We start from the raw sequence: 25,234 nt of genomic DNA, 5'->3' as shown, positions 1-25,234 counted from the left end.
AGTCAACAATCAATGGAGTCCAATATGTTGTACGTAAAAGTTTTAAATTGAGAAATTCCAAATTAGGAGACAAGATTTACAAATATATGCAACTTGAAGTGTGATTTTTGCATATTAAACTATAAAAATACATGCATCCAAGTTTGTATATCATAACAACTTTTTTACGGTAGTGTCCGAGCCAGATAACACGTATTTCAACTAATTTTATGAGATTCTTATTACCTCTCATCAACACAAATACCGAATAAAGTTCTATCTTTATTACTATAACTTTCCGCTTAGTCAAATGTCACAATCAACGAACCAAGTAAATTAAGTATACAGAGGAAAGTCGAGGAAGGGTTAAGAAGAATAAATATTCAACTTGAAACGTGCAAGGCAAAATTGCAAGGGAAATTTGCATTCAGTTTGGACCTAAACACACACACACACACACACACACACACACACACACACACAAAAAAAAAAAAAAACTTTTAACTTTAGAAATACATTCAAGCACTTTACAACTGACTAAGTAATAAGTATTGCTTCGATAGATGAATATGAAGCTAGGGAGAATGAATAGCGTATTGCTGTAACAGTCCCCTAAAACATTTGATTTCAAATCAAACTATGTATATAGTGTTTACAACATGGTTTGCCCCCTTCTAACTTAAGCTATAACTACAAAATTGGTTGATTGGTCTTATAGTTCCATCTAATTTAGTCATGGATGCTTTCATGAGCATAGGAATCTATACCAGCGTTCCACTTAGGCTCCCGACAGGATAGACGAAGAATCGCTCTGGATCTTCTTTTTTACAAATCAACCCTACTCTTTTCCTGCTTGAAGCTTTTTCTTCTGTTTTCGCCGTTGCTCACGCATGCCTGTAAAATGGAAACCAGGGCGAAAATAATGAAGATCAAGGGAAATAAAAGATGTCAATAATAATTCTTAGAGGGAAGCAAGGGAAATACGTTTTTTGGTTTCTTTTCTCTTTCTCCTTAACTCGTTTACATCTTTCCGCTTTTCAGCAATTCCCTTCAAGTTGAAGTTAGCCTGCGAGTGTAAAAAAGTGGATATTAGGCCTGAGTTTAGGAATGAAAGCAGCACATACAGAATATGCAAGAACATAATTAACTGACTGTATTGTTGAGAAAATTCAGTAAACAACTACCTGTGGACCAGCACTTCTAAGTGCTTGGAGAGGCTCGACACAATCTTGACCAATAACCATCAGCTTCTTCCTTTTAACATCTCCAGAATTATTTGGATTTTTTTGCTTAGCTAATTCCTCCAGTTGGTGCTGAAGGAGAGGTGAAACACCAGCCTGAAAAGAAATGCAAAACCGTTAAACTAACACACAAAGAGATGCAGGCGTCTCTAGATTAGAGCTGTCCCCTCCACCCCCACCTCCCACAAAAGAAAATGATTATGTTTTTCATTACTTGTACTACAGTTACCATCAAACGCGGTTATTCAGCAAAGAAATCACACCTACCTTTTATAAAACAAATAAATAGCTTGGAAAAGAAATTTTCTTGGACAAGTAGCTTAGAAAGAAATAATAGACAGTATATTTGTCTCATGTCATCTTTCAGTTAAGAGAAGTGGAGGGCTCTTTTCTGCTCCAGTAAGCTTATATATGGAAGCATTCTGACGGGAGAGAAAAAGTAATTCGGGAAACAACACATTATTGCCGGAACTACCCCCCAACCCGAACCCAAAAATAAAGGGAAACCCAAGAAAGAGAAAGTGAAAACAATTTGGAATAGAGGATAAGGTGTCTGTTCTTCAATTCTAGTGGACATCCAGAGTGGAACTTGTTTCGTAACCAAGCAGAAAGTTGATCAAAGCACACCCTAAAGTCTCGTCATATGGGATGAGCAACATATAAAGAGACAGAGAGAACTAACCCCAGCCAAGTAGCGTTTTGAAAATGTTTTAGGTTGCAATGGCCGTGAAAGAAGAATTTTGAGCTCCTGCAGTTTCAAATAAAAAGTTCAATATTATCAAAACATACATAAGACATTAAGCCCAATGTGGTCCAGCCCTTCTCCGGACCCTGCACATAGCGGGAGCTTAGTGCACTAGACTGCTCTTTTTTTAGATAAAAATATCATAAATTTCATAATCAGATTGACCTCTTGTAGCTTGTTTAGTTGAGCAGACGTGGTTTTCTTTCGTTTATGGTTGTTCACCCTTTCCTCCTCACTATCATTATCTTCCAAAATGAGTCCCATTGAATCAGCATTTCGCTCAAGCCAATTTTTCTTGGCCTTGTCCTGAAAAACGGAAACTAACAATGAACCAAATGTATAAATCTGAACTCATGTTACAAGCAGGAAACAGATGAAACAATAATCTGGAACTTTAAAATTAAGTTAATAGCCGAATACAGAGAACATTTTGCTAAACAGTTCTTTTTTTCTAATTGTGAACCCCATCCATTAAATAGTAAGAATTCATAAAGCCCACACACACCCCAAACCCCCTACCCAGGGGCGGGGGCCCATCAGTGGCGCTTTCCCACTTTGCTATGGTGACCCGAAATCCCAACCATAAGGTTGGAGGTGGAGGGTCCTTACCAAAGCTATCCTTCTTTTTGCTTTTTGGTTAATGCAGATAAGTTAGTAACACTTCTTTGTAAGGAAGAACCAACAAGGGTAGAAGTTTTCAACTACTTTGACTACATTCTTAGCAAAAGAATGAACAATTAAGTGTGTTATTTGTCTCCTAACTAATATGGTACGTCCCAAAAAAAAGTAAATGTATTTCACTGCAGTCTAGCAAAAAATCCTTCCTTTGAAGCCTATGTGAATTTAAAGTAGAATGCAACGCAATAAAATTCCTAAAAGGAAAATACCATGTTAATTTGTCCCAAAAGAAAAAGATAAAAGATAAGCCAATGAGGTAGAAGTTTAAACTTAGTTTGCAGGATTCTTAGCAAAACAATTATAAAGCAAGAAAATTAGTGTCTAATTAATTTGGTGGAGTATCTCCTAAAGGAAAAACAATTACATATCTTCTGAGCATAATATCATCCAACGCTAGCCATTCTATGAAAATTCAAAACAGCATGCAACCATGCTGGTATGTCCAAAAAAATAGGAAGAAAAAGGCACTCAGTGTGTACAATAAAGTGATGCTAATCAGAAAACAAGATGAAAATTTTCACTTCACTTGCTGAAGATTGAAAGAGGCTTCTGAAGGTGTAAATTAAAGTGCATTATCAAGAAAGATGCATTATAATCATCAGGAGTTAGATTGGTCACCCATACTCGTGACCATGACATCGGAAGAAGCATTTAACACCAAAAGATACATGGACCGGAAAATCACCTGAGAGTCCTTTCGCGAGATCTTGTCTATTTGACGTGCAAGGGATAATCGCTTCATAACTTCTGGCATGTATGACATTTCTAAAGGAAATCGCTGAAAGTTCTCCTGGAAAAAAAACATTATTTATTAGTGCAAAATAACACAGAGTTGCTACTCTAATAGCGCTCTCTCCAAAGTATAAACGTAAAGACAGGAGGGAGATAAATTATATTCCTTGAAATGGGTGTCAATCAAGTTAAGCATATAGCTACAGTTAACCAACAGAAAAAGATAGAAGCAAGAAACTGTAAAACGACGGGACAAGAGAAGCAGCAGAAGTAGTCTGCTTAGGGAAACATAATGTCACTATTTCATCTAATCATTTTGTAAAATAATCATAAAAATTAAAAACCAATTCTAAGTTGCATATGCTAAAAAATCTATACTTGGTCGAATCAACTTCCAAACCGAATGGTTTCCTCGCTCCCGATGTACCCCACTCAAAGCCACCACTTAATATAGTTATTCTTTCATTTACAGAGGATATGTATCCATCTGATGAGTATCTGCTCCTTCCAATGGCTATTCAAAGATTACCTTCGAAAATGACTTGCATAAAGCAGCAAACTTTGAGGTATCATTTGGTGTGATTAGAGCAATGCTACACCCATCAGAATGAGCCCTAGCGGTTCTTCCACTTCTATGAACGTAAACCTGCACAATAATTTTCATTGATTGAAATTGCAAACTTTTAACAAGCTATCAATAAGAAGGCACATTACGAACTTACTTCAGCTGAATGCGGTAGCTGATAGTGAATGACTGTTCGAACACCAGGAATATCCAGTCCTCTGGCTGCAACATCAGTAGCAATGAGTATACCGTGCTCGTTTGACCGAAACCGGTCAATTGCCTGCATTGAACAGAATGGCTTTAGTATTCAGTGTTCGTGAAAAAGTAGGAAGAGCAATTGATGTGATGATCGGAAAAGAGGAACAAAATAACATATTGTCTCTTCTCAATTGGAGAATGAAACAATCTCATAGCAAGCGGATACATAGTCAAAGACTGCAGATAACAGGTTGCGATACCTTTTTAGCGGAGACAAAAAGAATAACTGGTAACATAGGCACAATGATACAGCAACACGGATATCCCAGGTTTAGCACAATAAGGACTAGGAATCCATATTAACCTGATAACAATGTCTTAGCTTATTCCTGGTTTATTTTTGTTGATCGATATACGGATTCTCTAGTGATTTTTATTAACTTGAATCATATGAATTAGATTGATTTGATTCGAATCAAATAATCACTGTAACTTGGCATAGATTAGGAGATTTCGATTCCACCAAATCAGCAACTTGACCAAATTGTAAAATATGTTTTGAATGAAGTCCAAATTGTAGATACGTGAGTAACCAAGTTTAGTGAATAATCAAGCTTTCCCATTATTTCTCTCTTTTCTCCCAGTCCTTGGTACAGAGCCACTGAAGAAGAACATACTCACTGGTAAAGCTATAGAGTCTTTGAAAAGCTACAGTGGTTGCCGGACTAAGTCACATTGACTACCAGAACCCTAGGATGTCAACTTCTAGAACTCACCACCGCTCCAGGAAACTTGCAGTGCCCTGACAGCCCCATCTCCCATAACTCATCACCAGAAGCCTTCGCTGATCGCCATGCGCCATCAACCTCGCCAGACCCGAAGGCATGCGCCAACGGCCTCTCTCGTGGGGTCTTTCACTGGATGACTTGCGCGAGGTAGGCGAAGCCACTACACTGCACACCATTCTCTACTTCCTACTCTTCCTTCTCCAAACTTGCAATCCATAATGGTCACGCCTTGGGTACACTGTTCTGGCATCCCTACTTGATGCAACTGGAAGGAGACTCCCAGGTTACGTCTTATGTTCAGTTCTATCTCCCAACTTCGAGGAAGTCAAATGGGATTTGACTATCAGAAGAAACATAAAGTGTCTATATAATTTCCAAAGCTAATGGAGCTGCTGGCCTCTATACAGCACATTCTTGCTCTTAATCCGAAAGGAAGCCAAAGTGGCTGTTTTTGACAGACAAAATTTCCCTTCCTCATTCAGAGCAGTTAGGAAAACTAAGACCAGAGTTGCAGTTTTAGTGTAGATTACTAGTCACAGCTATCCTTGTTGTCACAAAATAGAGGAGGAGAACCCACCAGCGGACTTAAAGTTTTTGCAAATTACTAGGGAATATTGGCCAGCGGGTTGCTATGAATTGTTCCTGTCCTGATCGAACCAACTGATACTATCCATTGTCTATGCTTTAGTTGGTAAAAATTAAGCTCACAGCTGGAGCCTGGAGGAGGATGCTTTGCGATGGAGGAAGAAGGCCTGTACTCATGACTGCTGCTATGGACACATTGAGATATAGTGCTGCAAACTTTGGCCTCAATCTAAGTTGCTCGGACTCGGGTGCGGGTATCCGATATGGGGACGGATCTGAGTATCGGATTCGGCAAAATCTAAATTTTAAAATTCGGGAGTACGGATCTGGATATGGATACGGGTACGAGGATTCAGCTAATAAAAAATAGAGCTATAAAAATATTGTAAATTTTGAGAGATATTCTGTGAAAAACTTACATAAATATTGTAGAATTCAATCTTTCATTCTCCAAGATGGACATTATTCTTTCATTGTCCTAAATCTGTTTTATTTTTTATTTTGAGAAATCAAAATCTCAATTTTTCTCCCAAATTTGTCGATGGACTCAGGTCAAAGTGTCCAAAGCCACTAAATCCGGAACGTATCCCGTCCCCGTCCCCGTCTCGTATCGGGACGGGGACGACACCAAAATCGAAGAGTCCGCGCAACTTAGGCCTCAATCTCTTGGTGGAATATTGCGTCATAGATGTTTTGGAGAGTCAGAAAACTAGACGTATTGCATGAGCCCATTCCAGATGTAGCCCCATTAGCTCTCACGAGGGATTTTCTTTTTTGGAAGGACACTAAAAATGAGAGCTTACGAAGGAGTGGAAAATGGAAATGACTCTGTACATCTGAGGAATAGACTCCTATATTTGGTTACTTTTTTGTGCATCAACGAGGTCCCATTTGTATAGATAATTTGGTGTTGTTTTCGTCGAGGATCATAGTTTGTGTAGGTTCTCTACTTTTTGACACACTGCTAATATATGGCAGTTGGTTCCAAATCAATAAAATTGTTCCATTATCTAAATATATTGCATTTTCCAATTCCGATTTGCTAACTAATTTGAGAGCAGATCTTTGGTGTACCAATCAAAAGGCACTAGTCCGAACATGTCCTGCTTTTCTCCGCAAAAGATTTTATTCAGACAATTTCAAAGTAAAGACAAAGGAGCATAACCTAATATGGAAAAGAAATCATGAAAGTGACCTTAAGTCGGGCTCTCTGCTGCATCTGGGCATGAAGTGTCCAAATATTGACGCCAAGGATGCGCAAGAGGGAGGAGATATGGCGTAAAGCTGCAATGGACGTACAGAAGACAATTGTCCGGCCTTGCCCGTGAACACTCAAGATGTAATACAAATACCCATCTTTATCTTCTTCGCTACAGCTGCAACCCATCAATGGACAATCAATTCCATACCAGGTTAGCATGCATAGTGAAAGTAAGTATGCATTTACAGCAGCAGAATATGCACGATGCTATAAAACTATAAAAACAAAGGAAAGGGTTATCTCAGACGAAATATATAAGAAATTGCAAATTTTGGCCAATGATAAAACTTCACCAGCACATAAGCATAAACAATCATTGAAAACATGTTCAGAAAGCTGAGTTGATGTTAGGCCAATGTCGGTATAGTTGGACAAATTATTTTCAATAGAGAAAACAAGAAATACCGACTTACTCTATAAACGATTCCTCGAGCTTGTTTGCTAGAATTGATGCATTGGTCAGATCAATTATTGCAGCATCTGCCCTCATTCCTGCTCTCTCAGACAGAGTTTCTATTGAATTCAACTCATCGTTTGCTTTTGATTTTTGTGATCCGCGCTTTAGCTTCTTCCTGAAATCAGCAGACAAAGCAATGGTAGCAGAAAACACGAATGTTTGCCTTTTCTTTCTTTGGACACTGGAAACTGTTTCACAATTATGTGTTTTCTGCGAATCGCCATCAGTTGATTTACTAGCCATAGGAAGCATGTCAACTATGGACTGCAACTCATGGAAATGGCCATTTTCTATCATGCGATCCGCCTCGTCCAGCACAAAAAACGACACTGAGTGTAGCTGCAGAAGCAAAAAGAAACTAATATCATCCATTCTATAGAAAGAATAGAAACATGGCAATGCATGTTTTGCCCTACCCACAACAAATGTGGAATAACTGGCAAGGACCATAAGATTATCAGGTTTCACAAGACTTGACGACCATAATTGACGGACAGTTAGTCTTACGGACCACAAACCCTCAGTTTGAAGTTGTCCACACTTTTGCAATTATTAAGCAAACCAATTAATCTATACACCCAGTAAACAACCTTATTAGTATCCACAATCTACATTAGAGTTAAACCTCAACCAGTTTCAAAAATGTTGTTTTTGAGGGGTGCGGAAACAGAAATAATTTTTATGAAAATAAAATGCCATACAAAAATTCATTTCATAGAGTAAGAGGCACAATCATGAATCAACTCTCTCTATCCTTTGCTTGCTTAGCCAACAGATAATTCTCTTATTTCCTTTTTCTCTTTCCATTTTCCTTTAGGCTGGGGAAGAAAGGGAGGGAGGTTAGGAGTCGTCTTGTGACAGAAGCCTGTTACATGTCATAAATTGCTACTAACCTCCACAAGATGAATTTCACCGCCAGACATAAGTTCCCAGAGCCTCCCTGGAGTTCCGACAACAATTTCAGGCCTTGTTCTCAAAAGTCTTTCCTGTTTTTCACTTGACATTCCACCAACAATAGGGACAACCCTAAAATTGGAATGTCTTGCTGCTTCCTTCAAATGATCGGTGACCTGGAGCGAAGGAATTATTAAAAGATTAAAGGAAAAAGGATAGAACAAGAAAGTGCAGATGAGAAGCCCCTCAGAATGGGCAATCAAAATGACTTGCAGTGAACTAACCCACCAAGTCTAAACAGATACATAGCACAGGCCAGGCAACATTATTGAATAACAAAAGGAAAAAGCCAACTGCATTAATAAGGACTGCAATGTAAATAAAACATGAAGTCCACATTCCATTTTGAAGGATTTAAAACAGGAAAGTAACAGCAAATAGGAACACAGAAACTTAATGTGATACACCATTCTACTCGAGTTGAGCACATATCTTTTTTTATCTCTATTTTTGTTCCCCTAGTGTTAGTTGGTCAAGTGGGACAGGGACAAAATATCCTGAACTAAGTGCACCTCAGAGTAAGCCTCAGCATTAATACATTTTTATATCTGTGACACCACAGTCGTCATCTTGATTGAAAGAAAATTTCCTGGGTGATTACTTGGCAATGCTTTTCTACTATCATATATATTTTGAACAAGCATTTGGGGCCAGAGACATGCATACATAGATACATACCTATATATATGTATGTTTATAAGTGGAGAAAACGACAGAAATTATCCCTTATGTTTGGGGTAGGTGCAAAATAGTCCCTCAAATATACCATTAAGCAGTTTCAGTCCTTTAAGTTTGCCAACAGTTAGCAGTTTTGGTCTCCCTCAAATATTTAACGGGAACTGTGAAAAAAGAAAAGATTCATGTACAAACGTCACTTATCAGAAGAATCTTAAATAACAAACTTCTTGACAGATCCTCATACTACGTTGTTTAGAACAAGGCCTAAATAGCTAACAAGATATCAGCTTATTATTTTGAAATAATAAAGGAAAACAACTTGTAATATGAGAATTATCATACCTGAAGGGCAAGCTCTCTTGTAGGAGTAATAATTAGAGCACGGAGAAGACCTGTCGGAGCGACTTTTTCATCCATTTCTCCATTTTCTGTAAGCTGCCTTTCGGCCTTTTCTCGTTCCTCAAGCAGGCGTTGAAGAATGGGCAGACCAAAAGCTAGTGTTTTCCCTGATCCTGTCTCCGCAGCACCCACAACATCCTGGCACACAAACCAACCGGCATAAATATCATTGAATATGACATTATCTACAGCGAAATACCTTGAGTTTTATCACATAGCCAACCTTTCCTTGGTGAGCAGCTGCTGGAATGCACATTTTCTGTATTGGTGTGGGTTCTTTGAACTTGAGCGCATATATTGATTTCATGAGCAGGGGATGAAGTCTCAGTTCATTCCATGCATAATATTCAGTTTCATCTACTGAATCCTGTTCTCGATCATCGTTTTCATCAGTGACTGTTCGAGTCAGATTTCAAAACCATAATTAATGCCAAAACATAAGAGAAGCCTTTGATGTGACATCATGTTACAATGATAAAATCAATAGATGACGCACTAGACAGTCACTCTGGAAGGTTAATTAACGATACTTTCGACTGCAACATTAACTTACACCAGTTTCTTGTCCAATAAGAATGGATTGGTCTACTCCAAATGCAAGTTAAGTAGTTAATATTACCAATATATTAAAAAAGTTGAATGGAAATAGGTAACAAGCTTCTACTGGAATTTTTAAAAGAACTTGTAAGAATAGAAATATAGGAAAGTGTGCCTCTTTTTTTTCTTCATCGTTTTTCTTTAAATAAGTAAAAGCATGATGAATGGCCAATACATTTAGCAAAAGATTCACATATTCTTCTGCCTCTGGCTCTTCGCATTTATCCAGCATTCTTCCAACATTCAAGCAGACTAAAGTTTCTAGTTTATAACTGAAATTGAATTAGACTGAAATAAAATCCATCACATACAAAACCATTGAGAACCCAAAACACAGAACTATGCTTAGTGAAAAAGTAGGTCAAGATATTTTGTTTTGGAACAGGTAAAGTGGTAACAATAGGTCAAATTATTGATGCACCGCCAGTAAAATAACTAACAGCCTATGAAATTATCAAAAAGATACACAAATGTGATTAGCTTTTGTCTCTGAATTGACCTTGAACTTGAAGTTAAGTGACTGATATCAGAATTTTCTTTTTCTTTTATTTGGACAAGGACTAATATCAGAATTTCAGAAGTTAGGAAAATATCCACAGGCGCAATTGAACAGGTTAGCATTGAGTATTATACTAAACTTGAAAAATGAGAAGCCTTTACAAAAAGGAAAATATCAGATGATGCAGCACTAACCAGCTGCTGACTCTTCATTTCCTTCAGCTTTATTTACGGCATCTTTATTGATCTTATCTTTCTTTTTCTTCTGCTTCTTCTTCTTGTTCTTCTTTTGTTTTGTGTCCTTTTCCACCTCCTCAGTATCTTCTTTGCTCTCACCCTTAGCCTCATCATTCAATTCCTCATTCTTGGTATCTAATTTCTGTTTCTTCGGTGTTGTCTTCCCCTTTTTCTCACTTCCTCCACTTGGTTTGGCAATATCTAAATTGTACTCTGATTCATCGATCTCTTCAAGAGATAGAAAACCTACACTCAAACATCAAAACCTGTATTAGTCCTTCGGACCAAAATTATTTTGTACTCAACAATCCAAATCAACAAACAAACACAGGTTTTAACTAACAAAAGGGAAAAATCAAGAAAATACAATGAAGCTTAATGACTAACACAAAAATAGCCAGAATTCAAGAAAGCTTACAAACCAAATAGTTATTGTTACATTAAGGTTTGAAATCTCCTAGAATGTACAATTGCTTAAATAGCAAAAGTACCCCCAACAAAAGTTATTTTTTAGTAATAATTTCCAAAAGTAGAATAGGTGAAAAGATCAATCTTTTATCTCTGCCAAGAGAATACAACAACAACTATGCCTCAATCCCAAGCTAGTTGGAGCTGGCGGTATGAATCCTCAATATCATAAATGCTCTATTCAGATACATAATATTGGCTAAAAATTCAATCTTTTAATCTTTTCCAACAGAAAATATGCTAAACTAAAATATTTTTATTTGTCGCCAAAAGAAAACATGCTAAAAATTTCAACTTTATCCGGTAAGAGTTTGTATTCAATAATGAGTTTTGTCTAAACTATAGGAAAATTTTCAAGTAAACTGATCCTAAAAGAAGTGAATGCAAAACGGGGGAAAAACAAAGTGGCCTCTTTCGAGCTAGCTGGAACCAATATAATTTAAATAATTATCTTTGCCAAGATAAAATAATCAAAAAATTCAATCTTTAAATCTTTACCAAGAGGAAAAAAGTTAAAAATTCAATCTTTATATTGTTGCTAAATGTTTAACTTTATTCAATAAGAATTTCTACCAAATAGTGGATTTTCTCTAAAAACTATCAGAAAAAATCAATAAAACTGACTCAATGCAAAAGGGAAGAAACAAAGTGGCCTTTTTTAAATCATTTATCTTTGCCAATCTGATAAAATGGGCTAAAAGTTCAATCTCAAATCTTTTCCAAAGAGAAATTATGCTAAAAAAAATCCAACTTTATACAATAAAAATGCAAAAATTGGCAGGAAAAAAGAAACCTCCTCCTTCGACGTCGTTGGAGCCAATGAGAAAGGAGAAAGCATCGTCCTCTTCGGATATTGTAGAGTTCCATGGTAGTGAGTTGATTCGTTCGAATTCTTCTGAGTCAAATCGGCTTCGTTTCTTTGATTTGTTTGGTCTCTTCTTATTTGAAGACTGAGAAGCCATTGCAGAGAAGGTTCAAATTTCTCCACACAATGAAAAGGAAGAGACAGGGTTTAGGAGAATTTAGGGCTTTACCCGTTTCAGTTTTTTTTCATTTTCTCTCTTTTTTTCTTTTGTGTGGAAGGGATGATAACTTTTTGACAAACTGTAGATACGTCCACTTTGCTTCTGATAGTTACAGATGCATACTTTTGGTTTCGGAATGAACAGTTAGACCCTCTCACTAAATTACTAATCATGTTTAAATTAGTACTACCCAGTCTCGTCCCAAATTATGTGGCTCTTTTTCTTTTTTAGTCTGTCCTAACACTAATATTATCTTTCTACATTTAGAGACATTTAATTTGAAAGTTTTCATTTTACATTTAATGGGATAATATATACAACAACAACCTAATAAAATTTCACAAGTGAGGTATGAGGAGAGTAGTGTATATGTAGCCTTGTGAAGATAGAGATGCTGTTTTTGAAGACCCTTGAGGTAGAGGGGTTGTTTTCGACGGTCCTTGACTCAATGAAAATATGATGATTTATAACTACACAAAAATATGAACCTTATTTCCGATTACAAGTTTCAAAAGTTTATTTCTTTCTTAAATTTCATGCTAAATCAAATGGTGTCACATAAATCGAAACGAACGAAATAATATTTACTTACAATCGAGGAATACAGCGGGATAAGTGAGATCATTCTTCTCTTATGCTTGTTCTATACCATTTAAGAAAGATATTTAGTAATTTTAATTATAAAATAATTATTATGTTTGATCTAGTATCATATTTTTTTAAAGAAATTTTTCACATCATTAACAAGGAGCATTAATAGTTTTAAACATAAAAATATCTGTCTAAATGCCTCTTCTCTTTTATTTTATGTCTTATTTAATTAATTAACATACTATTAAATGGAGCATTGAGTGTGAATTTGAAAAGAAAATAATGAAAGCACTTATTTTTCTAAGAATATGTTAACACTAGTAAATTTATCCGCGTTTCGCGCGGTTATAAAAAAATCAAAATATGCCTAACGTCAAAATTTATTAAAAAAAACAATCTTTGTTGATTAATTAGGTGTGCTTTTATAGGAAGTGGAGAATAATTTTTTCTTTACATTAACAATTAAAGGAAGGAAATACAACTTATAGAATCATAGTTCAGAGATAGCCCATGCAGCAAAAAAAAATTTAAAGAAATATCTGCAAGATGCAATCTAAACTTGAAATACAAACCGCATTCCTCAAGACAAAGGATAGCTTCCATACCATTAAAATCTACAAATAATAAAGTTGTTTTCTTGTAAAGGTCATTGAAGTTATACCTATATTTAAACCTCCACCTTTCCTAAAAGAATAAAGCACATTAGACAGTAGACACCATGCGCTCCCCCTCTGCATTTGAAAATGCTATGAATATATACACAAGCTCAAGCCCTTACAAGAATAAACAATAAAATGGAAGCTATTTTAGATGCATTTTGTCCCACTTGAACTACAGAAAATATATAAGCCTAATCAAAGAATAAGAGGTGCATGTGCCTGTAGTTCACACGGAATAGAACAACTTCGTGTTTTCATCCATCTCAGACTCCATCCCCCTCAAAAAATGAAGCTTTGACAAAAATTTTGTTAAGGTAATAATACTTGTTGCTTGGCTTGGTCTTCAATATTAAGCATAACTTGTAGCAAGTAAACTGGAGATGTTTTCACCATTCTGTCGACCTTGATCCCTAATCGGGTGCACCAATATTGGATCATGCATGACAGCTAACCTAATACAAAATGAGGATATGTTAGAAACGAAAATAACAGTCACTGCAACCTTGACCTAGCCTGTAACAACAACCAAGATGGATACATTCTTATCACCTACAAAAATAAAGTTAATTCTCACCCTACAAATGGTATTGTGTACTTCACTCTGAAAATAACTAATTATACATTAACTCAGAATATATTTATAGTATTACGGAAACAGAAGATATAAGAAATAAAAAAAAGTTATAATCAAGCGAAAATACCTTTCTTACACATAGCTTCCTCAAAAACTTTATGCTAACCCAATAACCTCTTGCAAATGGCTCATCCACCCACAACGTACACATAGATATATACAACTAAAAAAGACAAATATTACATGCATATTGAATGATTCAATTAAAAAAGGAATTGCAAAGAGTTGTGCTTAGCGATTTATTTAATTAATGATATAAAATAGAAAAATATTTTAAAAAAATCAATTCAACCGATAAACGCGAGTAACAGAGTAAGAGCATGAATAAGCATGAAGAGAGCGATGTGGTAATTGGTTGTCAATCTGGGATCATGAAAAATTTAATTATTCACAATGAGAAAAACCAATTCACAGCAATTCGTTCCAAGCAAAACAGTATCCAATTGTAACCCGCATTCTCAACTCAAGGTATAGCTAAAATTTGCCCTTTCAACCGAAAAATAACAGGCCTTTGCATTAACATCGAGCTTAAACATAAAAATTGACAAAAAATGAAATTGATTCCCCTTAAAGTCCATACAATGCTCCCCAATAGTAAAATTGTGTCCCAAAAAACTACATCTACTACATAATTTAGCCCTCAAGATTAGCAATTAATAAACCTTTTCATTAAAAAACAATTTAATCAACCATGCTTGATCCCAAGCTCGGATGTATATTAATCCTCTATATCAATTCTGCCTGATTGAATCCTATTTATTTATTTGCTCTCGTAAAGTCAATATAGTGCCTCCAGTAGTCGGCTCAAAAAGGAAAAAAGTTAACTATCAAACTGATCTCCATTCCAAACACTTGCCTCCTTTCACTTGCTCCTGAAGAGAAAATACATGCTAAGTCTTGTAAAACTTTTGCAGAAAAAAGAAAGAAATCATTTTACTCCTTATGGTGGAGACTAATAATATACAATAACAACAGATTAATAGGATACACATTAGTAGGACTTAGCCTATAGATACATATTGATATTAAGGGTCCAACAACTATTGGTTTCTTATGCATCTCACAAGCAATTGAATACAAAGAAATGACATCAGCTAACTTCTCATCAGAATTTTCTACTTGCACACGTATTTACATAAAATTAGTTATCAAATAAAAAACCTCTAGGATGCTCAGTAAAAATAAGACAGATCTTACGATTTGGCTACTTAAAGAGCTTGTTGAATAATTGTTACTATCCATTGTCTGAAACTTCTGCAGAACATATTCTAGATTTCAACATCCTTTGCAAAGCCCACATAAAAAATCAGATAAGCTTCACCCGAAAAATTAGAAAACCGCCTATTTAGTCGTTCAATGATGGGACCAAGTGTCTCACAACAGCGTTTGCTTCCCTATCATACATATAGCGCATCGGATATAGTTCTCTATCCACATGGTGAGCAAGTTCGATATTGGGAGACACGATCATTTTGAAAGAGCTTCTTCCATATCTATATCGTTTAAAAACAAATATTGTAATGAATTTCACATTATCAATAAACAATAATCAATAATTCTCCGACAAACTTAATATGTGATAATACAATATGTTTAGCTATTACTAAAATAAATCCCACAAAGAAAAAATTAGAGTAAACAAACTCATATTGCTGTTGAAGTGAACGATCTTATCCATGATAAATGTAGATATGTGATTTTTGACCCTCCCCAAGATTTTTATATTTTAGCGTAAAATATTTAATTTAGGCCTAATATAGCTATTTCAACTCATTTTTACTCTTTTACTTTATTTTATTACAAGAAAAATGAAAATTACAAAAAAATATATAATAGTTTCGTGTTAGCTTTCGCATGGGGTAGTATTTTTATCTTACTTTAAAATGAGTCAATTAAGGTGTTGGATCATAATTTTAAGAGTTTTAGAACCCAATTCTTGGCCAAATTCGGATTAGTCCATTAAGCCTAGGGACCCTTCTAGACTCTTCTTTTGAACAAAAAGAAATAAATAAAGAAGTCCTTAAGGATTTAACACAAAAGACCTAGGGACTAATGGGCAAAATACACAAAGATACACCTAAACCTAGACTCTACCTATAAATTAATGCTTAAAGAAAATCAAAGGGAGCGAAGAAAGAATGTAGATACTCTGCAAAAGCTGAGCACCACAGACCAAAAAAGGACCCCCCCGCGCGTCGTCTTCTCAAAACGACCCTAGCTCAAAAACGACCCCTCCCGTTCTGCTTCCTCTTCAGGTTCTAAACACATAAGACCCATTAGCCATCGATCCCAAATGACCAGAGACCCTCCAGTCGTCGCCTCCTACACAAAACCAGCGAGAACGGATCCTCCAATCGCTCTCGATCTCTAAGAACAACGAGCAGTAGCGGGCCCCTCCGATCGCCGGAAATTCGAAAACAGTCTGACCTTCACCCACCTCCCCTCACCACCCGACCATACACAACACACACCTTTCCTCCAGCAGTAGCGTCATACCAATGAGAGAAGCGACCCTCACCAGATCAATGGCGAACTCACCGGGAAAGGCTGTCTCCCACCATTGTTAACTTTCAACTTCCCTATGCTCCATTGATAACGTATTTTTACACCTGAAACAGTGTGAAAACCAGCCTAAAGCCATCACTCACGACTCATCTGTCTCTATCCGATGCTGCTACTGGCCTCATTCTCTTTTATTTTTTGCTCGCAAATGTGGCCAGTTTGGGTGTAGCTAAGTCTGGTCGGAAATCTAATGTCTTGGCGACCCCTTTGTGTGTTTTTTGGTGTCATTCCGGCACTCTTGTAGTTGAAGCTGCCGCCAGTGACGCTCGTTGTAGATGTTTTTGAGTTTTGGTTTGTTTACAAATGAAGTGGCCTACGTTGGGTGACATAGTTCAATATTTTGTAAGTGGCCTACGTTGGGTGACATAGTTCAATATTTTGTTCGATACTTTCAATACAGGTCGGGTGTTACCCCAGATCGCTCCTCCCTATCTAAAATGGAAAAGAAGCCGGAGGAAAGCTTTAGAGAGTTTGGGCTCAGATGGAGGGAGCAGGCTACTCGAGTCAATACCCCGATTGGTGAAGAAGAAATGGTTGAGCTTTTCCTACAAGCTCAGGGGCCCACCTACTTCAGTCATTTGATCCCGGCCCTGGGGAAGCCTTTCAATGATGTGTTAAAAATGGGGGAGCTAGTAGAAGAGGGAATCAAGTCAGGCAAAATCATGAGTTGTTCGAAAAACATTCAGAACATCCCAGTAAGCTTGGGTGGAAGAAAGAGAAACAGAAAAGATGATCCAATGGGCTTTCCCAATCAACACTTCCAGCCTCGACATCGTCCCCGTGGATATCCTTATGCACCAGATGATCCTCCCCAATGCCACTTCTCTCCACTGAACTCCCAAAGTCGTACATCACTCTCCCAGTACCCAGCTCCACAAAATGGCTATCTACCCCCACGAGCCTATCGAAAACCCCCTGGATCAGGTTTCCAGCCCAGTCAAGCCTTTAAGAACGAGAGGTTACAGAAGAAGAAAACATTCACTCCATTGGGAGTGTCATATGCCAGTCTATTCTAGAGGCTAAGGAAATTGGACATGTTGAAGGCGACCCAGATAAAAATGCCAAACCCTCTTTCAAAGAAGTTTGATTTTTTCAAAGGTACGCCTATTGCTCAGATGCCCCAGGGCATGACATAGAGAAGTGTTAGAATCTGAAGAATGCGATTCAGAAGCTTATTGATGCAAGCGACATTGTCGTGCAAAATCAAGATGTAGCAGATACTAGCCAAAGTCCATCGCATGTGCATAATAAGACGCATATGGTGGGTATGTTTTATTTTGAAAAGGAATGTGAGAATTCTTCTGGGAGCCTCGGAGGTCTACATGCTACTAAGTTTCAACGCTATCAGGGGTTGATCTTAAGAACGAGCCGACAAAAGGAACCCAAAAGCAATTTGTTAAGAACAATGTGATGAAGACTTGTGGAGGCCCTAGTATTGCTGATGCAGAATTCAGTGGCTAAAGTACCGCGCTTGGTAATTGGAAAGACGCTCCATTTCCTGGTCGGCCGGAGAGGAGTTTTGGTGGTTTATTTTGTTGTCATTTCTGTTGTGCGGGTTATTTCAGGGTTGTAATCCGGATATTGTCTTGGGACTCAAACCTTTCTATCCATTTATTTTGCTTAGTTCGTTTAGTCATAATAGCCCGGTTAGTGTTGTCTAGGTTTGTTCTAGGTTTATAACCCCAATTTAGTTTGTTTGTTTTGTTGTCTAAACCCTTTCACCATCTGTCTAATGTCATTTTCTGTTTTTTGTGATTTCTAGTCATTTTCGTTTAGTTCTCTTTTCTTTTGATAGTTCTTTTCCTGTTAACTCTAGTGACATGACATGCACACGTAATTCTCAACCTGGTTTTGAAAATTAGTTTAATCACGAAGCAATGAAACAATGTTGAAGATGAAAGGACATTTGAGGGAAATAAGTAAAGGCATTTTGAGATCACTTCAAGCCTGAATTGTGTGAAACTGGGGTAGATAGAACAAAAAGAAATACTATTGAAACGCATCATACCGTATCAGGTTGAAGCTAAAGGCAAGTTTGCCCCAAATTGGCATGGGCCGTTCGTGGTAACGAGAGTATTGTCCAATAGTGCTTTGTATTTAACAGATTTAGAAAGCGAGTGTGTGGATATGGTTATCAAGTCTGATACAATCAAAAGGTGTTATGAATGTTTTCCTTGGTTAGCTTAATTGTGTTGTTTGTACTTGGCATATTTTGAAGATTGGAATGATGAAAGCATTTTGTTCTGCTATCTAAACACTTTATCCTTCGTTACCCCTTTGAGCCTCATTTATTTTCTTTCATACACTCTTTTGGAATCAGTAGCAAAGTTCAGAAACGCAAGCGTGAAAGATGAGTAAAGGAAAAAGAGAAAAGAAAAAGAATGAAAAGAGAGAGAAGAAAAGGAAAAAGAAAGAGAAAAGAAAAAAAAAAGAAAAAAAAAGAAAAAAGAGAAGAAAACAACAACAAAAAGAAAAGAAGGAAAGAAGAGAAAAGAAAAAGAAAAGAAAAATCACAACAAACAAAGTAATTCCTATAACATGAACTACGTTCGACCTGATTCCTTTTAAGGATACGTAGGCAGCCGCACGGTTCGGTCTCATCAAAATAAAAATCCAAAAGTCCCCAAGCAAGAAACTGAGGCAGAAGTTGTAGTTGTTGTAAGAAATCTGATTCCGAAAGTTATAGTTTTGAACCCATGTGAACTGTTTTGAGCCTTTGATATCCTTTCTTTTTAACCCTATCCAAAAGCCCACGTTACGGTCCAAAGAAAGACCTTTCGATCAGTCTTCGAGAGATGCCAAGTCAAGCAAGGAGAGGTAATTCATATCAGGGGCAACACTCTGGTCCAAGCAGAAAAATAATAAAAATGAGAGAGTCTTATTGGTGAAAACACTCACGGGCACCGTAGGGCGACGGGAGCTGAGAGAAATCCAAAAATGAGAGAGTCTTATTGGTGAAAACCCTTGCCGGCACCGTAAGGCGATGGTAAGTTGAGAGAAAGAATAGAATGAGAGAGGCTTGATGGTGAAAACCCTTCGGGCACTACAAGTCGAATAAGGATTGTGAATCAGATTGGATAATCGGAGCATTGAAGTCCAGTTTCATGGTTCAGGGGTATAACAAGAGTTGAACATCAGACTTGTTTGACAGATTAGGCCACTTAATCAACATGTGCATGTCATGGTCATTAGAGTTGGTATCCGCATCTGATAGGTTTCTACTTTGTAGTTTTATTGTTAGGAATCATCTCTTTCCTTTGTCCTTTACTCTGATCCTTTTGTTTTGTTTACTTATTCTTCCTGGGTCCGTTTGGTCAGAATAAGTGAGAAATGACTTCAAAATTTGCCACCAACTTTACAATTGCACAAAACGGGATCCGGCCAGTACATCAAAGTGGCATAAGTTAGGAAAGAACAACAAGCGCACTGAGTTGGTAGCAATCAACATGCTTTGGAGTCCATGAGAAATACAAAGGTTTGGTATATTTCAATTCGTGAACAGTGCAACAGATAGAGGATGTCGGGTGAACGAGTCAAAGGTATTCTCTGTGATGAGATCAACAAAGAAAGTGTTTAACCAGTGACAAGCAAGGTATTCCAAGCAGAAATCAAAGTTATCGTGACAAGTGAGGGAACAATAGACTTCAAGGCCAAGGCCGGTGATTTAAGTCAAGAAGGAACAACATGCACACGAAGTGGATGACAATTAACATGCTTTGGAATTCATGTCAACACAAGAGCACGATGCAACAAATGGAAGGTGTTAGGTGGACGGATCAAAGGTATTTTCGGCGAAACACAAAGGTTGGTAAATGTCAGTTCATGAGTAATGCAACAGATAGAGGGTATTGGGTCTGAACGGAGAAGAGGTATTTTCTGTGATAAGGATGACACAGAAAGTGATTAGTCAAGGAACAAGCAAGGTCTTCGAGTGGAAATCGGTTATCATGAGAAGTGAAGGAGCAACTGCCCTCAAAGTCAAGGTCACAAACCAACCACCATATTTTTAAACTGATAAGATTTTTCTATGATTTGAAACAGGGGCAGGAAATCTCATTTGTTTCGGAGAAACCCACCGCAAGGAAAGGCAAGCACCAGACAGGTTTGACCGTAAACTCTCAAGACTCGCCTGGATAATGAGATTTAATTTAAAGTTTTCAGGCCCCTCCTGGAAAATGGAATTTAGTTTAAAATTCAAAACAATTATGAGTAGCAAGATCTAGCATAAGTGCGCCCCAAAGGAACATAAGTAGGCTTCAAAGTTTACGTGTTTGAGATAGGATTCAATTAGGAGTTTTCAGGATCCTCCTGAATCGGGACTTAGCTTTAGGATTTCCATTGGATAACAAGGTTTAGAGTAAGTTGTTGTAGGGTAATATAATTTAGCCGTGAAATTATCACTCTTAAGATAAAAATTGACTTTTGATTTTCAGGACCCTCCTGGATAATGGGACATAGTTTAAAACTGGCTTGCATAACAAGATTTAATGGAAGTAACACCTTTAGAAGATATAACTTAGATTTAAAATTGCCGTTTAGTTAAGAGTTGTCAAGACCCTCCTGGATAACGGGGAGTAGTTTAAGACCTTCTTAGATAACAAGATGTAGCGGAAGTCATGCCTTTAAAAGATATAGCTTAGATTTAAAATTGTCATTTAGTTAAGAGTTGTCAGGACCCCCATGGATAATGGGACCTAGCTTTCAAATTCTTAGTAATATGATTCAGTTTAACACTCACATATGTGCCCAGCTACCAAACTGGGGCAGAAAATTTTCTTTGTTTTGTCTATTTTGTTAAAATCAGTTACCCGCCTGGAGAGAAAGGAATACATTTCAAGTTCAGCAATTAGGAGCCCGCCTGGAGAGCAGAGAATACATTTCAAGTCAGTAGTCAGGAGCCCGCCTGGAGAGCAGGGAATACATTTCAGTTCAACAGTCAGGAGCCCGCCTGAAGAGCAGGGAATACATTCAAGTCAGCAGTCAGGAGCTCGCCTGGAGAGCAGGGAATACCTTTCAAATCAGCAGTCAGGAGCCCACCTGGAGAGCAGGGAATATATTTCAAATCAGCAGTCAGGAGCCCGCCTGGAGAGCAGGGAATACATTCAAGTAAGCAGTCATGAGCCCGCCTGGAGAGCAGGAAATACATTTCAAGTCAGCAGTCAAGAGCCCGCCTGGAGAGCAGGGAATACATTCAAGTTCAGCAGTCAGGAGCCCGCCTGGAGAACAGGGAATACATTCAAGTTCAGCAGTCAGGAGCCCACCTGAAGAGCAGAGAATACGTTTCAAGTCAGCAATCAGGAGCCCACCTGGAGAACAAGGGAATATAACTCAAGTTTTAGCTTTCAAGTACTTATTGATATTTGGTAATGTGGTTCGTTTTACACTTACATATGTGCCCAGATACCCAAACTGAGGTAGAAAATTTTTCTTTGTTTTTGTCTATTTTGTTGAAGTCAGGAGCCCGCCTGGAGAGCAAGGAATACATTTCAAGTTAGCAGTCAGGAGCCCGCCTGGAGAGCAGGGAATACATTTCAAGTTAACAGTCAGGAGCTCGCCTGGAGAGCAGGGAATACATTTCAAGTTAGCAGTCAGGCGCCTACCTGGAGATCACGGTAATACAATTCAAGTTTTTGGCAATCAGGCGTCCACCTGAAGAAAGGGAAAAATCTCAGATTATAATTCAAGTCGACAACAAAGGAATTCCACCGGGAGAATACAAGTCAACATGGCAACAAGAGCTGCAAGATCAAGCTTCAGAAAACTCATAGATAGGAATCTTATAACTCGTAGTTGACAGGCTTAGCTAGTCTTTTTCATCTTTTGATTTTCTGATGTAATAACAGGACCGCGGAACGGCACCTCGATCGACTCTTCACCTCGGCATACTCCATCACCTCAATCACCTCTAAACTACACGTGGCCTGATTCCTTTATAGCCAAGGATATGTAGGCAGCTCAGATACCAGGGCTCGGTCACATTCCCCTCTCTCTTAGTTTTAGTCTCTCCGAATAAGGGTCAGGTCAAAAACCTATCTAGTCAGTCTTTGTCTGAAAACTCTGCGCGTTTCCAATCAAAGAGGAGCAGCTGTAGACATGTGATTTTTGACCCTCCCCAAGATTTTTATATTTTAGCATAAAATATTTAATTTAGGCCTAATATAGTTATTTCAACTTATTTTTACTCTTTTACTTTAGTTTATTACAAGAAAAATGAAAATTACAAAAAAATATATAATAGTTTCGTGTTAGCTTTCGCATGGGGTAGTATTTTTATCTTACTTTAAAATGAGTCAATTAAGGTGTTGGATCATAATTTTAAGAGTTTTAGAACCCAATTCTTGGCCAAATTCGGATTAGTCTATTAAGCCTAGGGACCCTTCTAGACTCTTCTTTGGAACAAAAAGAAACAAATAAAGAAGTCCTTAAGGATTTAACACAAAAGACCTAGGGACTAATGGGCAAAATACACAAAGATACACCTAAACCTAGACTCTACCTATAAATTAATGCTTAAAGAAAATCAAAGGGAGCGAAGAAAGAATGTAGATACTCTGCAAAAGCTGAGCACCACAGACCAAAAAAGGACCCCCCCGCGCGTCGTCTTCTCAAAACGACCCTAACTCAAAAACGACCCCTCCCGTTCTGCTTCTTCTTCAGGTTCTAAACACATAAAACCCATCAACCATCTATCCAAACGACCAGAGACCCTCCAGTCGTCGCCTCCTACACAAAACTAGCGAGAACGGATCCTCCAATCTCTCTCGATCTCTGAGAACAACGAGCAGTAGCGGACCCCTCCCATCGCCAGAAATTTGAAAACAGCCCGACCTTCACCCACCTCCCCTCACCACCCGACCATACACAATACACACCTTTCCTCCAGCAGTAGCGTCACACCAATAAGAGCAACGACCCTCACCAGATCAATGGTGAACTCACCAGGAAAGACTGTCTCCCACCATTGTTAACCTTCAACTTCCCCATGCTCCATTGATAACATATTTTTACACCTGAAACAGTGTGAAAGCCAGCCTGAAGCCATCACTCACGACTCATCTATCTCTATCCGATGCTGCTACTGGCCTCATTCTCTTTTATTTTTCGCTCGCAAATGTGGCCAGTTTGGGTGTCGCTAAGTCTGGTCGGAAATCTAACGTCCTAGCGACCCCTTTGTGTGTTTTTGGTGTCATTCCGGCACTCTTGTAGTTGAAGTTGTCGCCAGTGATGCTCGTTGTAGATGTTTGTGAGTTTTGGTTTGTTTACAAATGAAGTCTAGATCCGAGAATCTACCCGAATCCATTCAGTCTCTGACAACCTCCGTGTTTTAGCTTTTTGCTATTGTTTGCTCTTTCTTTTACACGTTATTAGATCCGAAAGATTAGGAAATATCCATCATCTTTTGAGTTTAGATGGAAATACAAATTTTCCATTTTCCGTTCAACTGGCAGTAACATTGTCCTCGTAGCAATTCTGACCTTAGCTGCCCGGGAATTGTGGTACAACAGAGCGAGGCAGTCCGCTCAGAGATTTGATGAGGTTTCCAGCGAGATTTTCCGGTTCAGATCTTGTTCGCGGTCCTGTTCATTCCGTGGCTTAGCATTTTCAAATTGTGAAACAATCAATTTTCAGTATTGAGGTTCATTTCCTCTCTTATTATCTATTTAAATTTATTTACATATTCTTGCCAATAGCTTTCGATGATCATGAATGCAATATGATTATTTTGTTTATCTCATTATTGATCTAGAATCTGTTTAAAAGGGTTTATCATCTCGTAATTTTGTTCGTAAATAGTCATCTAAATCACAGTTCATGGAATCAATGGTAATAAATATGGTTCGAGTTTAATTAGTTAGTTTGATTTTATACCAAGCAAAGTCGCTTTATGCTAAAGTTTGTCATGGATTATCTGAGCAGCCTTAAGGATTGGTTATCTCTTTCTAGGATGTTAGTTACAATGAAGTTATATGCTGGTTTGGAAGTATTTCTAACGTCACGACTAAGGGTACGGTTCTCGTAACGTAGTTGTGATCCTAAATTTTGAATTAGTTTTAAACAATGAATGTCCGTAGTTCACTTTGTTGAATGTCTTCTGCTTTAATAATATCGAGGTGTGCCATTTAGTTGATTTTCCCGTGGTTCTCACAAAGTTAAAACGCGTAGTTGCTTTAGGCGCATTATTTTAATAATTTACCTCCCTAAACTCGAGTGCGCATTTATGTGACCCAAATCCAAATCTCAACGTTAGATAAAATATGTTGCGGACTGCGGATGCATTTATGTGACGTGATTTGAAACATATTTTAAATGACGTTATAATCTTCCTTTAATTAATTAAATAAAAGCGGTTATAAAGTTAAAATTGAACCATATGCTAAAACATGTATTAAAATCGGATAATAGACCAATTATAACAGTTGAGCGACCGTGCTAGAACCACGAAACTCGGGAATGCCTAACACCTTCTCCCGGGTTAATAGAATTCCTTATCCGGATTTCTGTGTTCGTGGACTGCAAAAATAGAGTCATCTTTCCTCGATTCGGGATTCAAAACCGGTGACTTGGGACACCATAAATCTCCCAAGTGGCGACTCTGATTTTAAATAAAATAATCCCGTTTCGATTGTCACTTTAAGTTGGAAAAAACTCCCTTATACATCACCCTTCCGGGGATGTAGGTAAAAAGGAGGTGTGACAATAGGA

The 25,234-nt window shown here is 37.7% G+C and overlaps 1 protein-coding gene across 1 annotated transcript; it reads right to left on the bottom strand.

Annotated features, from left to right (window-relative positions):
- Positions 1 to 466: 466 nt before the first annotated feature.
- On the bottom strand, positions 467 to 12,140 carry LOC107776937 (DEAD-box ATP-dependent RNA helicase 13). Its single transcript, XM_016596892.2, has 15 exons — positions 11,854 to 12,140; positions 10,551 to 10,838; positions 9,484 to 9,656; positions 9,204 to 9,398; positions 8,123 to 8,299; positions 7,186 to 7,568; positions 6,707 to 6,887; positions 4,098 to 4,220; positions 3,905 to 4,021; positions 3,329 to 3,433; positions 2,131 to 2,271; positions 1,903 to 1,968; positions 1,164 to 1,316; positions 964 to 1,045; positions 467 to 873 (listed from the first exon to the last, which is right to left on the bottom strand). Exons 1-15 carry the CDS (start codon positions 12,020 to 12,022, stop codon positions 818 to 820), a joined length of 2,409 nt encoding a protein of 802 aa, XP_016452378.1. The 5' UTR covers positions 12,023 to 12,140; the 3' UTR covers positions 467 to 817.
- Between the last annotated feature and the right edge of the window lie 13,094 nt (positions 12,141 to 25,234).

Source organism: Nicotiana tabacum, chromosome 7 (assembly GCF_000715075.1).
Source record: "Nicotiana tabacum cultivar K326 chromosome 7, ASM71507v2, whole genome shotgun sequence".
In the NCBI taxonomy this organism is placed as follows: domain Eukaryota; kingdom Viridiplantae; phylum Streptophyta; class Magnoliopsida; order Solanales; family Solanaceae; genus Nicotiana; species Nicotiana tabacum.
This window is presented reverse-complemented; position numbering and strand designations above follow the sequence as displayed.

Bases quoted from the DNA above. Each gene is read 5' to 3' on its own strand.
- LOC107776937 (XM_016596892.2), bottom strand. From the start codon at position 12,022: ATGGCTTCTCAGTCTTCAAATAAGAAGAGACCAAACAAATCAAAGAAA. The intron at 7,569-8,122 runs GTTAGTAGCAAT...TTGCTTCTGCAG, and splicing joins GTGAAATTCATCTTGTGGAG to CTACACTCAGTGTCGTTTTT. The intron at 1,046-1,163 runs GTAGTTGTTTAC...TTACACTCGCAG, and splicing joins TTAGAAGTGCTGGTCCACAG to GCTAACTTCAACTTGAAGGG.